This window comes from Anastrepha obliqua, chromosome 1, assembly GCF_027943255.1.
Source record: "Anastrepha obliqua isolate idAnaObli1 chromosome 1, idAnaObli1_1.0, whole genome shotgun sequence".
In the NCBI taxonomy this organism is placed as follows: domain Eukaryota; kingdom Metazoa; phylum Arthropoda; class Insecta; order Diptera; family Tephritidae; genus Anastrepha; species Anastrepha obliqua.
In genome coordinates, this window is record NC_072892.1 from 138,098,558 (window position 1) to 138,114,783 (window position 16,226).

Here is a 16,226-nt window from a genome sequence, read left to right on the forward strand (position 1 = left end):
GGAATCATTGAGAACCCAAATTTGCTTGCCTTGCTCAGAGGAGGCGAATACCACTGAGCATTTTCGCTTAACTAGAGCCAGGCTGCAAATTTGGGTTCCGGTGTCTTGAGAATGTGTCACATTCGTTCTCTCAAACGCGAGAATATTTGAAGATTTGACAAAGAATATGGAAAATTCTCACAGGTCTAGCTATCTTTATGTCTCTTTTCTATCCTATCTCTTCCGTTCTTTTACTTATCTTCTTTCCTCCTTCACAAGCTACCCTTTTATTTTCCAGAACTTTAAATGCAATGGGCTTTTTAGCTTGAGTGCTTAGGAGTTACCAAATGTTTAGTTGCTTCTTGGCACTACTTTTTTTAAATTCCAATTTCAAGGTGTCCATTCAAACGCAGGTAACTTCCTCCGACACATATAAGATTTGGTATAGAAAAAAAATGTCCACGCAAGGGAGGTATCCGTTAGGACAGGATACACTGTATATGTTTCGTTGGCGCAAAAATTTTGCGAAACATAGGACGCCTGCCTATTTAATTCGATTCTGGTGGCAGATCTTGTCCTCCTTATTGACTACAAACAGCCTTGTTTATAAGTAACCGGCTTCTGGGGCTTGTAACGCCACAGTTGACCCGCAAGGGGCTCATAAGCCGCCCTTTCCACATGACCAAAGGCCCTGGTGTAGCCCTTAGCGCCTATCCTAATCACGACTTCACATAAGTTAAAGAAGCTCAGAACATACAAAAAAGAAAGCTGGTTCTCATCAGCCTCCAATTAACGTTTTTGCTCTCTGAGCTAATGCTGACTAATGGTCACAGAGATCATGCAACAGATATCTTAGATTACTGCTATTACCCACACTGCTCTCATGCTATTGCGGAATACAATCTTCGTTCATCGCCCGCTGTATTGCCCATGGTTAACTCGCGCTACGCCTGCTTCGGGAAGCAGAGAGTATGATTTAAACCCCAGAGAGTGAGATTTTTGATACTCTTTGTCCACGAGGGTTTCAGAACCGGAAGAAGAAGTATATTTTTTATAAAATATTAAAAAAAAAAATCAATAGGCTTTGCAATATATCGTGCTGCTATTATTGTGAGCACAGTTGTACGTAAAATAAGAACAGAAAATGAAATTACTCGACTAGTAGTTGGGGCGGCAATCGTACCAACGCCAGCGCAGTGCAGCTGCTGTGCCGTCTCATTCCCCTATGCTAGTATTTAATTACTTTCAAATCATCCAATTACATGACAGCAGCACTCACTTTACAGCAACAAGTTGCATTACTTCTTCCACCTCTTTAACTTCCCCCCTTCTCCTTCTCGCCTACTCTATTCTACAAGCTGTAAATATTATTACTTACTTCATACTGTGCTCGGCTTCTGATTTCTACAACCTGTCACACACACACACACACACACATGCTCACACACTCAACATCGTGCAACAACCCAACAAATCATCAGTCAAAATGTCAGCCAAACTGATGTCAGCCACTAATTTGCCATAACCAGGCCAGCATCAGCAGCAGCAGTACTCGTGGAAATGCAGAACAGAGACAGGGCAACACCTATCATATCACATTTGTGATTTGTTATTTCAAAAAAGAAGAATCAGCATAGGAAAATTTTAAGTGCAACATAAATCTTCTTCGTTCAACACATAAAATAAACATAAAAATATATTATACAGTAGAGGATAATTGAAAGTCTACGATTCTATGCAAGGAACTTTTGTTTGGGCATTCAAGTGGCGGTTAAAGGTCACATATTGAGAAAACCACCAGATAGCATCACGAGAATAGCACCGGACTGGAACCCGCTAGGGAGCAGAGGTCGCAGTCGACCAAAAAACACTTGGAGAAGGTCGAAGTTGCGCAAACTAGCAGATGCCGACATCTCATGGGACGGTGCGAAAACAACAGCATAGAACCGTGTACGATTGAAGAGTATTGTCTTGTCTTTCCGAGAGGAAAACAAAAATTGTTTTTGGAGAGTCTACAAATGAATGCCGGCGTTCATAGAGTTGTGTAAATATTAGTCATGTAAGTTAGAATGTCGAAAGTAAAAAATTATTTGTATAAAATAAACTCTTACTAGCAGAAATAAATAAAAATAAAAATTGTGTCCGCATTTGAAGTGAGTTATCAGTTTACTCAGGATGTCCAGGTCTTTAAATTGTGACGGTAAGAAATAGCAAGGAAATGAAGAGAAGTCACAATATAATGAACTGTGAGGACCGAAATAGAAGTTTGTAGTCTGATATGGACAAAAAGTTTAGAACGAGCAAAAGTTTTTTTTTCTCTTTTAATTATCCATTTATTTATGTATTGCGATCTGTTTAATTACATTTAACAAGATTTATACTTAAAACTAAAATACTCTACGAGACACGCATGGAAGGCACTCAGTGGTGCAACCATTCCTCAATTTTTGCTTCAACGCATATGAGATCTGTTGGTGATTCCCTTCAATCTGTTAAAGGAAATGGGATTGGTGGTAATTTCTGTAATTAAGGGGTTTGTGTGCAATTGAAGTCTTATATTGTGTAACGAGACATGCCTTTTCATTTCTTCAGCTATTGTGGCAACTTGCAGATCACAGTGAATTTGGGCAATTGTGATGTCAAATGATGCTTTTGCAAAATCTGCAAAATCGCCCGTCAACTGTGGCCGTCTCTCAATGCTAAACACACAGAATCTCCGCTAAGCCAAAATAAACACAGTTTAAGCACACTGATTTCAGTCATAACGGGGCACTGCCTAATAGGTAGGCACAAAGAATATGTGTGCAAGCACATGACTTCTGTAGAGGTTGTCTTGATGAAGAAGAGGAAGAGACAATCTTGCACCTTCTGTGCCATTGTCGTGTTCTATCCAGACGGAGATTTACTATTCTAGGCTATTTCTAAAATTTTTGAAAAGTACACACTGGTTTTAGAAGATATAGGGACAAGCTCCCCACACGGCATCCCAATGGGCTATGAGCCTGAGTGTGACCCACAAGGCAACCGCTTGAACCCAACCTTTAGATATGGTTCGGAACAGTCAATAGTACTACAAATCCATTAGATATGCTGGGTCAGTTTTAAAACTATTCTGTCAACCCTGAATGTCCGATGGCAGAATTAGGATTTAGAAGCTAAATTAAATAACGAAAGTATATTTCCGTGCCACTCGCTGGAGAACTGATGTTGGAATGCGATTAATTTCGCGAACGATATTTTTTTTTTAAATGGTCGCTGCATTTGTTTCTTAGACTTCACGTTTGAGGCAACTCCAGCAAAAACAATCCATAAGATTAGGCGACCAGGAACGGCTTATCAAATTGTTAAGGAAGAAATTACGAGGGTATAACAATGATCACTCTGGTCGTGTGCGGGATAGCATCATGAAATCATTTGCGTGTACTGAAGGATGAATGTTCTCCCGTTATTGGCAGAAAATAATGGTTCAGCATTCGCCGATAAGAGACAGCGTCCACAGTAATTTCTTGCCTTAGACGAGTTTCAAAAAAGTTGGTCCGATTATTCCACTATTTGACGATGCACATAAAATCGTCACTTTTGCCTCTGTGAAGTGGATGTTGATGTTTTAGGTGACCAGTTACGGCAATTTTCCTTATTTACACTTTCATTTAAATGAAAATGGGCATCATCACCCCAAAACGTGATGGTTACCATACAAAATCGCTCCACCAATATCTCGCAGAAATTTTAACGCAAATTGTTAGGCTTGTGGGCTTGTACGATTTAAATTTTGAAGCGGTGAAGTGTAGCTTCAACCCTGCCTCAATACAAAAATTGCATTTGGAAGTTCCAGTACAGCAGGCAGTCGCTCTCTTACGCCCGAACTGACGTGAATTATCGTGCAAACTTGTAGCAATGGGTTCAATATTTTCTTTTGTTCTCGATGCTCGGCCGTGGGCTGTTTGCCACCGAACTTGTTGCTCAGTACCTTTGCACCCATAATCTAAGCAAGTGTTTACTTGGGGCATCACGTAAACGTCGAATATTGTAACGTGAAGAAAATGTACGAAAGATACACCTTTTTTTAGTTTTTGCTTTTTCTTTTCCTTGTCTGCCTTAATATACCAGCCTATACTTTAATTTTTTTATCCAATCCACAAATATTAAAGCATAAATTCTCTGACATTCTTTTGTTATGCTTCTTGCGTTGACTCTGTCAAAACCATTAATAAAAAAGACCGCGAACTTTTCGCAATATGTTCAATTTGATCTAAAACATTTTGCCGTAAACTTTCAACTGACGCTTAGTGTAAGTAGATAGCCATACATTTTCTGCATATGATAAGTATTCATACAAGCAGTAAGGAGTATGTTCCACCATCACTCATAGATATCTCATTTTTGAATACCTACACACACACAAAGCAGTTGTTACATGCAAAAAATATATAGGTTGCACGATGACTGTCTTCAAAGCACAGAAGCACACGTCCATACATATGCATAGCTAACTAGTTTTCCAAGCAAAGAGAAAAGTAAATGGCATTCATCGTCACCGCCCTTTTTGTGAATGACACGAAACAATCATGCGAGTCACAAATATGACAGATTACACAGATAAAATATTGGTGTAGTTGGTATATTTCTCATCAGCAGACGCAGCGGGGAGGGGCTGATCACGTATTAGAAGGGAAGGTACTAAAATTTAGTAGATATGTGGAAAAGTAATTAGGTAGTTGTTAATTACACTCTCAGACAAGTGAGTTCTATTTATTTCATGCCCGATAAATCATGGCCTTCTTCTTGGCCTTAATTAGGCCTACTACGTCACATCCTTCTCCAATTGGTATTTACACAACAGAACAAACCAACAAAACACTTGAAGGGCTCAAGCATTAGAATCTTCTCTGATGACACAGCTAATGTCAGATAGAAGTTCTCGTTTGAAAAATGTGTCTATGGTGGCGAACACCTTGAATACCACTTCTATGTACATTCATACATTTATACACCTTTCAGCGAACTATTAAACAAAAAATTACAACAATCTCCGAATCGGACCTAACACCTTTCTAACCATGGTCGTACGAGTATTTGCAATGAAAAATCTTCCATGCGGCGGAATTGTTATGAGTCGAATAAAACATTTGCTTGATACCCGCGTCTTTGACTTTTATCAGCCCCAACCCCCACACATACATACATAAATTCACAGACAGTCATTATTTCCTAAGCATAAGTGATCCCCTACCACAATTCGTTTAATTATAGGAGGTAAATACTAAAGCTCTCGGTTTTGTGCGCATATTTTCGAACCGTCCGGGCAAATGAGCAACGAATGCTCGCATACCTGTTCAATGATCATTACTCGAAAATTTTGAGTGAGTTCACTTATATTGAGCCTTTTCGATTAATTCGAACAATACTTTTGATTAGTTTGTTCCCATCATTCGTAATTGTAATTGTTGCCATTGCTAACAGAAATCATCCCGTACAATAAAAAAGATGCATAACTAGTCAACACAAACTTGCATCGATCTTGACAAATTGTGCAATTCGCAGATCTTTCTTGCGCAATTTCCTGGCCACTTTTCCTGTTGTCACACATTGTATGCTTTCTTTCTTGATTTGTCTGCTGAACTCTGTCTGCTGGCTGACAAAAAGTTGCGGCAAGACCCTCTTATCGTGCTTCTAAGTTAAGCTAGCAGAGCGTTTCTTCATTCTTCAGGAGAGTGAGATAAGGTACAAAAAGAGCCGATTACTAAAAATCGTTTCTAATGTTCATAGTGGAACAAAAATAATTTTGAATAATCGATTCTTTAATTTATTACCAGATTTAGTATTAATCGGTTACAGTAATTAATCGATTCTAGGGATAGAAATACATACAACTAAATTGAGATTGGATAATCAGTTATTAGGTTATTTGTTAAAAATGCAAAAAACTGGGCTATGTCGTTGTGGTGTTATCTTCTTGTCTCGTCCAACGAAAGAGAGAAAATGTGTTAATTTTTTAATTTTTACTTTTTTATTCATTTAAAATTTTTAATTTTTTTATTTATTTATTATTTTTAATTTTTTTATTCATTTAAAATTTTTATTTTTTTATTAATTTTCTTTTTTTTAACTTTTTATTCATTTATTATTTTTAATTTTTAATTCATTTATTATTTTCAATTTTTTATTCATTTATTATTTTCAATTTTTTATTCATTTATTATTTTTAATTTTTTATTCATTTATTATTTTTAATTTTTTATTCGTTTATTATTTTTTTATTTTTTATTCATTTTTTATTCATTCATTATTTCTAATTTTTTGTTCATTTATTATTATTTTATTTTTAATTTTTTATTCATTTCTTATTATTTTATTTTTAATTTTTTATTCATTTTTTATTCTTTTATTTTTATTCATTTATAACTTTTAATTTTTTATTTATTCATTTATTATTATAAATTTTTATTCATTTATTATTATTATTATTTTATACTTTTTTTAATTTTTTGATTCTAATTTTATTTGTTTTATTTTGTTTTATATTATTTTATTCTTTTCCTCTTTTAATTTTTATTTTTTTGTTTGAGAAGTAAGTTGCAGAACGAATTCCAATACGTTAAATTTTAGATTTTTGATTCATATCTAAATTTAAGTAAAAGTTGTTTCAAAGTGAAATATTGCAAACACAGAAGAAGCTCTTGATAATGGAAAAAAATTACCCTTGATAAGCTAATAGTTTTTAAAACTAGAATTTTTTTTTTCAATACATCTAATTCTTATACAAAAAAATCAATTATTTTAAGCGAAAGCCCTTTAATTTTATGTTTTTTATTTAATTAAATTTTTTTATTTTTTATCTATCTCACAGCTATGTTTTCTCTGCTCCCGGAAAATTATTGAACTCACTGCCTGGCACATTAATGCTAACCGATTGCTTGGAAGCGTGTCAAACGAATGAGGCCTGTCGTGCAGTGAACTATGAGACCGGGTTGTGTGTACTCTTCTCGGCCAATGCAGATAAATTGCCTGGTAAGTAGACACATTTACAGAAAAAACTATAATATTATTACTCGTTCAAGTATTAATGCTATATAAGGAAAAATTCTGTGCTAGCCGAAGGTTTTGTGAGCAATTCAAACAAAAAAAAATTACAAAAAAAATATATAATATTAACAGAAAAAACACAACGAATCATCTTAGAAGTAATTGGCCAAATTAATTTAATAGAAAAAATGTTTAAAACATAATTAGAAAAACTGTGACCCTAACGAGCGTTGTAGAAGTTAGGAATGAATAAGATAAAAATCAATAATTAAAGGCAACCACCATCAACAGTGGCTTCATAGTTAACTACCGCGAGCTGGTTCATTATTAAATACAATTTTTTATTTTATTTTATTTTTTTGTGTAAATTTTGTTTCTCAACAAGCATGAAATCTATTTTAGCCATTGACCTTGACTTTGTGCTCACACCAAAAACCATTAGTCATTTTTGGCACTACTTCAATATAAACAACAAAAATCAAATTGATTGTCACTGATGGACTTACAGCAATAAAGCAATAAGGCATTAATCATCTTCATACGTGAGAAAATCGGCGAAAAAAATCAGAAGTGTTAGGAAAAAATGAAGAAAAAAAACGAATGCTATTAACCCTTTAACTGTTTATGTCACGTATGTGAGTATTCATTGAGTGTGTATTTTTTTCTTTTTCTAAATAACACGATTCGCACAATGTATTCTAGAAAAGGGAACAAGCACGAAATAAGCAGCTTTTTTACTAAAAGAACAAGATTTTTTTTTTGGGTGATGAAAATCTTTATTTTTTCCTTTACGAGCGCCATTTCTTGCCTGTTTGTTTACTGTAGCTGCCTAGTTCACAAGTGTCAAATGTGACTGACGTCCATTTGCAAAAATTATATATCTGCGGATAGTGATTAATTTGCGCCACCTTTTATATATACAAATTGGTGGATATGGGATTCTTACATAGATATAGATATATAAGCCGTTCAGCATTTCTGTGTAAAAAGAAGCAAAGAACATTTTTGTGGAGCATTTTAGCCCTTTAACTCCGCAATAGAGTCGTATTTTCTGTCTCATGTGTGAGAATGTGCCAAAAATAGGCATAACAGAGGGATGTAACGCATTAAAATGTACTACAGAAATGTTTGCCATACAATTTTGCTATAAATCTCTTAATACACCAAAGCCCAAAATTCAACTTAAACACCAGAAATAAATCAAAGCGGAAACTGCGTACATCGAACATAGAAATATGAAATTTGATAATGTTTAGCACATTTGCTGGCATCAACACAGCACTGATGCATAAGCAGTACAAACATTTCGATAAACATATTTTAACAAAGGGTAATATGAAACTCAATAAAGTAAGAAAAAATTAAAATTTATTGAGGTAACTGAGCCTAGAGAAATACTCGGAATCTCTGAAGGGAGTACAATAGATCTTTCAGATCGCAGTACTACATTCCTTCATAGTAATAGTCACAATATTTTCAATTAACAAAAAGAATTTTTCCTCCCTACCACAATTCGTTGTCCACGTGGTGGAAAATATGCCCTCCTCATCTCCCTTAAATCCTTAAAAAAATTCAATGTACACTTTTCGTATATTTTTGTTGCCCTCTCTTGCAGAATCCATTTTCAAAACCTTTAATTTTATTTTTTGCTGTACAGGGCTTTCAACGAATCAAATGTTACTTTTTTCCTTGGGTAGTGCACTTAATGTTGCTTTTCAAAATTCGATATTTGTGATTTTCGGTATATTTTCGAAGTTTTTGGTTTTGTTATAGAAGTGATTTAAAATTCAGCTCGTCTTATTTTGTTTTCTCATCATTTTCAAAACTAAATAAACTTATATTGACATGATACAGTTTTTATAAATGAAATAAATTTAGTGTTTTAAAAAGGCGTTTCACAAATTTGTATTAAAAAAAAATCCAACATAATAATTAGCATAAAATTTTTCACTGTTTTCATCGACTACCTAATCATTGCTGCAAAATAATAAAAAAAAATTAAAAAGTTAAAAATTAAATTGTAGATAGAAGCATAAATAAACTGTGCATGGATTAATTACATAGCAAATTTTGAAGAGATTTCGCAATTAAAATTTTCAAGCCAAAACATGGTTGGCGTAGAAAGAGTAAAATAGCAGAAGATGCATGCTTTAAGTCGCTCGAAAATCTTGTTAATTTTTAACAATTTTGTACGAATAATGTTGAGAATTTGTTTTGGATATAAAGCGCATGTTCGGAAGTCAATGTTATAAAAGAAATTGCTCAACGAAAAAAAGACTTCTCCAAAATCGACGCGAATTTTGAGCCAGTTGAATTTTGCCTTTCGTTATTACTAATATACGGTTTCAAGATGGAATCGGGAGTCGGAGCAGGGGTTTTCTCTAAATCAACCAATTTATCTATCTCCATTAAACTGCCCAACACTGCTAGTGTTTTTCAAGCAGAAGTCTTTGGGATCCTGCACGCATATAAAATGATTAGGGAACGCGGGAACGAGGGAGATACTAACATTTTCTGGTTGGCTGTAGATATCTGCCTGTTAGAGTTCTCATAATGGTATCAAAACGGCGCTTTAGTGCTACTTGAGGGGTGGCAGGTGCACTTCAATCATTTTACCTACCTACCTACCTATTACTTATATGCGGCACTATGCGCACAAGCCGGCGCGAAAGCAATTAATAATTATAATCTACTAATACTGAATGGGCTATCAAACTGCATACTCGGAATTTTTCTATAGATTCTGAATAAGAAGTAGGAAACTTTCATGCTTTTTTGTTTTATAAATTTAAATTTTTCTTTTTTAATTTTCCTAAAATTTTGAAAATATTATATAAGGTTGTCAAAAAAGTCTTGCGGTATTTTTATTGAATTTTCAATTGTTCATAAAATTGGTTATAATAATGCGATTTAAGTCAAATATGCGCCGTTTTGTTCGATGACGAGTTCCCAACGAGATGCCAACTTCATAACGCCCCTCTTATAGATGCTCGCTTCCCTATTGTCAAAAAACTCGGAGAGCCAATTTTCACAGGACTCTCTTGTGGACAACTTCGGACTACCAAGCTCGTTCGCTATGGACAGAAATAGATGGTAATCACTTGGTGCGAGATCCGGACTATACGGTGGATGCAAAAGAACCTCCCATCCGAGCTCCCGGATCTTCTGGCGCGTCACCAAAGATGTGTGTGGCCTGGCGTTGTCCTGATGGAAAACAATTCGGCCTCTGTTGATCAAAGATGACCTCTTCTGCATGAGTGCTGCATTCATGCGGTCCAGTTGTTGGCAGTACAGGTCCGAATTGAGCGTTTGGCCATAGGAGAGCAGCTCATAGTGGATGATTCCCTGCCAATCCCACCAAACACACAGAAGAACCTTCCTGGCCGTCAATCCAGGCTTGGCCACCGTCTGGGCAGCTTCACCGCTTTTCGACCACGACCGTTTGCGCTTCACGTTGTCGTAAGTGACCCACTTTTCATCGCCAGTCACCATCCGCATCAAAAACGGGTCGATTTTGTTGCGATTCAGAAGCGATTCGCATGCATCCATACGGGCAAAAATGTTTTTTTGCATCAAGTCGTGTGGCACCCATACATCGAGCTTCTTTTTGAATCCAAGCTTCTTCAAATGGTTTATAACGGTTTGATGACTCATACCCAGCTCTTGGCCGATGCTACGGCTGCTACTATGCCGGTCTCTTTGGATCAATTCAGCGATTTTATCGCTATTTTCGACGACAGGCCTTCCGGACCGTGGCGCATCTTCGATCACCTCTGCACCAGAACGAAAACGTTGAAACCATCGTTGGGCGGTGGAAATGGAAACTGTATCGGGTCCATAAACTGCACAAATTTTATTGGCAGCTTGAGATGCATTTTTGCCTTTATCGTAGTAGTACTGTAAAATATGCCGTATTTTCTCTTTATTTTGCTCCATGTTTGCGACGCTATAACTCACGAACGACTAAAAGCAAACAACAATTAATCAAACACGTGTTAGCACGTGAAAAGAGCTTTCCAAAAAGCTCTAGCGTGAACCGATGCGACGAATACAACTAGAGCTATGCGCTTGCAAAGACAAGCTTGCGGAAATACCGCAAGACTTTTTTGACAACCTTATATTACGAAAAAAGGGTAGGAAATTTTGATGAATATTTTTTTTTAAATTTTGCCGGAGTTGTTCTAGATATTCCGATCAAAAAGTAGGAAATTTTGATTTTTTGAAATTTCGATGAATTTTTTTTTAATTTTCCAGAATTTTTCTAAATATACTGAATAAAATAATCTGGATGTATTATATGTAAATGTGTTCTTTGAAATTTTAATGCATGTTTTTTTTAATTTTAGGAAATTTTGAATATTTTGAATAGGTTAGGTTAGGCTGGCTGAAAGCCATCATATAGACCTATTGGTCCTTGATGATACCAGACGGAGCTTGACCCTTACCTTTCCTTGAAGAAGGCCTCTTGTAGTGAGCCTGCGTATTTTGCGAATCTAAGTAAGCTCTGAAGCTCTAACCCCGAGAGACCTTCTAGCCTCTCATATTATAGAGCTCCTAAACTTATCATTCGGGTGCTAGCTAATGGAGGGCAAGAACATAGAAGATGCTCTTGAGTTTCTCTCTCTTCTAACTCATTGCAAAATCTGCAGCTATCATCATTTGTAATTCCCATCTTGTATGTGTATGCCGCTAACAAATTGTGGCCTGTTAGTATACCTACGATAGTTCTGCTTTCTTTTCTAGACAGGGCGTATTTTCTAGTACGAATCTGGCGTATTTATCTACAATATATTGAATAAACATAAGAAATTTCGATTTTCTTTTTTGAAATTTTTATGGACTTTGGTTTTTTTATTTTCCAGAATTTTTCTAAATATTCTGAAAAAATAAGCAGGTTCAATCAATTTTTTGTTTTGGATGTAGTTTTTTTTTTTTGTAAAATTATAAGGTATTTTCTTTTATTTCCCGCTACTTGTCTAACTATTCTGAATAAACAGTAAGCAATTTTATGTATTTTTTTTTTAAATTTTGATTAATTTTGTTTTTTTTAATTTTCCGGGATTTTTTTTAATATTCTGAATGCATTATTATAATTATTGTGTTTTTTGAGAAATTTTAATGTACTTATTTTTTGGTAATTTTCCGAAACTAAGTATTGTGAATAAAAAATAAGACATTTCGATGCATTTTTTTTTTTTTAGTTTTAAAATTTTTATGGTTTGTTTCTGGATATATTATTTTTTGTTGTATAATTTTAGACGTATTTTTTATTTTTACAACGTATTTTTTTTTAATTTCCCCGTATTTTTCTAAATATTCTGAATAAAAAGTAGGACATTTTAATTTTTTTTTTTGAAATTGTTATAATTTTTTTTTAATTTTCTGGGATTTTTTTAAATATTGTGAATAAAATATTCTGGTTGAATTATTACAATTGTTGTGTTTTGTTGCGAGATTTTGATATACTTTTTCCGAATTATTGTGAATAAAAAGAAAAAATGTTGACGCATTTTTTTTTAATTTTTATGGGTTTTTTTCCTGAATGTTTCTAAATATTCTGAATAAAAATTTTAAAATTTTGAGGTTTTTGTTTTTTTGAAATTTCAAAAATTTTAGTAAATTTTGTACATGCACACACAGCGCAAAAATTAGAACTACCTAGTCATGGTTTTCTTATTTCTGGTGGTCTTAAGAACAACATGTTTGAGAAAACACGACCCCCTCTCTGTCAATATTATTTTACCGTTTGTAGAATCTGTTTTACTGCAGTTGCTATAATGAAATCGGAACGCAGGTCGCAATGCAATTTATGGAAAAAAATAAGAGAAACTATATCAAAACTTAAGCCCTGACTGGAGAAATTTTTCAGAGCAGAGCATTAATTGCTTAACAAAAAAAATATTAAATATTATCTAATAATTATAATAAAAGTTCTTCAGCCCAGAGATCCCTTTAAATAAGAAATAAAGTCGCTTTGATGTTTGCTATGGAAGGTGCCAGTATCAGATACCCATCAGAAACACATTAATTCAGTACCAAAAAAAAAAATTGGGAAGCACTGCTTACGAGCCTGGAAACAATTATTTCAGTCCCGAATAAAGTTGCGAACCCCTGCTTAAGAGTCGCTTCAATGTGGCTTAAAAGTTTTGCTACAATCCATGAAAGACATCGTCACACGACTTCTACCTCTACAAAAACCAAACAAATCCTAAAGGTTATGAGCCTCAAGAAGCTTAACAAACACAAAGCAGCAAAATATTTCAACTTTAAAAAACATAAACCGCGAATCATGAGCAGTGCAAATGAACAAAAGCTAACAAGCAAAACATAAACAGTGAGCTGAGATTTATATTTTTTTGTCTTCTCCAAAAGTATGTATCAGTTGCAGAAATGGTGGGAAGAGACGCGAAAATAATTGAGCCATTTTTTGGCGCTATGGAAAAATTCATGAGAAAAAAGTGAGAAATCAAAACACTGCAAACAAAGAAGGAAACGAGAATCATCTTAAAAGGCAACCTAAAAAATTAATCAGATTTAAAAATAGCAAAAAAATAAATAAATTTAAGAATATCGTGCAAAAAAAGCGAGCTGTGAAAAGAACAGAATCAACAACAATGTAGCGACATGATACGGCTACATGCTGCGTAATGATACGAGCTGAGCATGTGCATTGAGGTATTATATTTATATGACAGCAAGGAGCCGCTTAAGTGGTTATCGCGCCTAGCAAGAAGAGAAGGAACTAGGAATAAGGCGCAAAGTGCTCAAGCCAAACAGACAAAAAATATTTATAATAAATGCCAGGCTAAGCTACACGCTTGTTTAGGCGCTTTATAGTAACTATTCTTATTGTTGTCTTTATTATTATTATTATCATTATTATTATTAATGTTACCAACCATTATCATTGCCTTTCTCACCAGTTTTAAAAAACAAAACGAAAACAAAATCGTTTACCTCTGCTTTAAGCTCCAGTCGCACTCGGTTAAAAGTTGTAGTTGTAATAATTTTAGAGCACTAACAACTTTTCAGTCCAGTGCTGCCAAGCTACTACAGCGTTGTGCTCAGCTACTGCGCTGTTACAATCTTACGCAGATCGTACAAATTACGCAAATTTGCTTGAGGTAAAGCCTAAAGAAGGGTAATTTACGCATTCGAACACTCTTCAGTGAGTTGGTGTGGTAATGCCCCATTTACGTAATTCAGTAGCAACGACTGCACGTTAAATGGTTGCAGTGTTTCTTGGTGCAGAGTGATAAGTTATTCTCACTTTAATATTTGCAAGATTGGTTTCAAGAAATGTAAGGCCGATGTATGACGTGAAATCAGGAATGACAACTTTTACATCTGTAGATGTTTGAGCGGTAAAAGAAATGTGACTTAAGGGGTTATATACCTTGTGGTCCGGTGAAATTAGCGAAAGTTGGGTTTTTTTTAAAGATATGTAGCAATAATTTTATTGTATAAAAGTTTTTATTATTGGATATTACAATGTTTAAAGAAAAAAAAAGGCTTTGTTTGTGTAAAAATATTTAAAAATGGCGGAGTTATGGCGTTTTCCCCCAAGACCCTTTTTTTGGAAGAGGCTTGCGGTGGACGCGATTCAAGTCCACCAAGTCAACTGAAATCAAAAAATCGAAAAGATTTCATTAGTATAGGGTTATATCTTCTTAGTGAACGATCAATATATTAAATATTTTGATTTTTGTGAAAATAGGAACATGTTTTTAAAAAACTCCACTTCTACAGTCCTAAAATTGGCATTAAAAAATTCATATCTGCAAAATAAAATTTATACATAAAAAGTTGATCGTTCACTAAGAGGCGACATCAATTACGAACAATTTAAAAAAAAAATTATAAAAATCGATTGAATACTTTTTTTGCAATCGCGTCCACCGCAAAAGCATTTTTGGAAAAACACGTTTTTGAGATAATCGCGTTTAAAGTTTCAAGCGCCGCATGAGGCCGTACGCTCAGAACGTGACGACGCACAATTTAAAACGCTGTAACTTTCGATCTATTGCTCAGATCTCTATGAAATTTTTGGAAAATGTTCTCAAGGGATTGTACTTTACGATAAAGAAATAAAATTTAATTTGATTTTTTTGAAAAACACAAGGTATATAACCCCTTAAGGATTTTAAAATAAAAATATTAAATTAGTAATTTATTTTGAGGATTTGTTGTACTGTAGCTGTTAAATATAACTCAAGTAAACTATTAGGTGCGCAACTAAGTTTCCGCTGTTTGTCAATAGATGCCGCCAGCAGTGTTTGCTAGTTTCATTCAAAAACAACGGCGGCTGAAGCGCATCGAGAGCTACAAAAAGTTTATGGAGATGCTGTTTTAAGTGAAACAACGTGCCGAGATTGGTTCCGTCGCTACAAAGACGGTGATTTCAATGTTGGCGACCGTCCGCGAGAAGGAAGGCCAAACACCTTCGAAGACGCTGAATTGGAGGCATTGCTCAATGAGGATCGGTGTAAAATGCAAGAAGAGCTTACTTCAGTATTAGGAGTTACCCTCCAATCCATTTCCAAACGATGGCATGCTTTGGGAATGATTCAGGGGACTTGGGTTCCTTGTGAGTTAAAACCAAGGGAAGTTGAACGTCGTTTTTTCGTCTATGAACAACTGCTCCGGCGGCAAAAAAAAGAAGAGTTTTCTTCATCGCATCGTGACGGGTGATGAAAAATGGATCCATTACAGAAATCCAAAAAAAAAGAAAGACTTGGGGACAGCCAGGTCATGCTTCTATGTCGTCGCTTTGTATGTGGTGGGACGAAGTTGGTGTTATTTATTATGAAATGTTAAAACCAAGCGAAACCATCACTGGGGATCGGTATCGACTTCAATTGATGCGATTGAAGCGGCCGCAATACGCGAAGAGGCATGGAAAAGGGATTCTACAGCCTGACAACGCTCGGCCTCACGTTGCCAAATCCGTTAAAACCTAACTGGATAAAGTAGCACTGAAATGGGAAATCCTACCCCACCCGCAATATTCTCCAGATATTGCGCCGTCCGATTATCACCTGTTCCGATCGATGGCACATGGTCTAGCTCACCAGCAGAACCATTCATACGAAGACATCAAAAAATGGTTTGATCCGTAGATAGCCTCGAAAGATGAACAGTTTTGCCGCGACGATATACGAGATCCACCAGAAAGATGGGAAAAAGTAGTAGCCAGCGATGGGCAATACTTTCAATGATTC

At 35.1% G+C, this 16,226-nt stretch overlaps 1 protein-coding gene across 1 annotated transcript in view; it reads left to right on the forward strand.

Annotated features, from left to right (window-relative positions):
• LOC129237429 (uncharacterized) overlaps positions 1 to 16,226 on the forward strand; it is a 100,486-nt gene that overhangs the window by 17,100 nt on the left and 67,160 nt on the right. Inside the window, exon 3 of the mRNA XM_054872180.1 lies at positions 6,830 to 6,990. Within this exon, the coding sequence (XP_054728155.1) occupies positions 6,830 to 6,990 (161 nt within the window). The remainder of the gene's footprint in view (positions 1 to 6,829; positions 6,991 to 16,226) is intronic.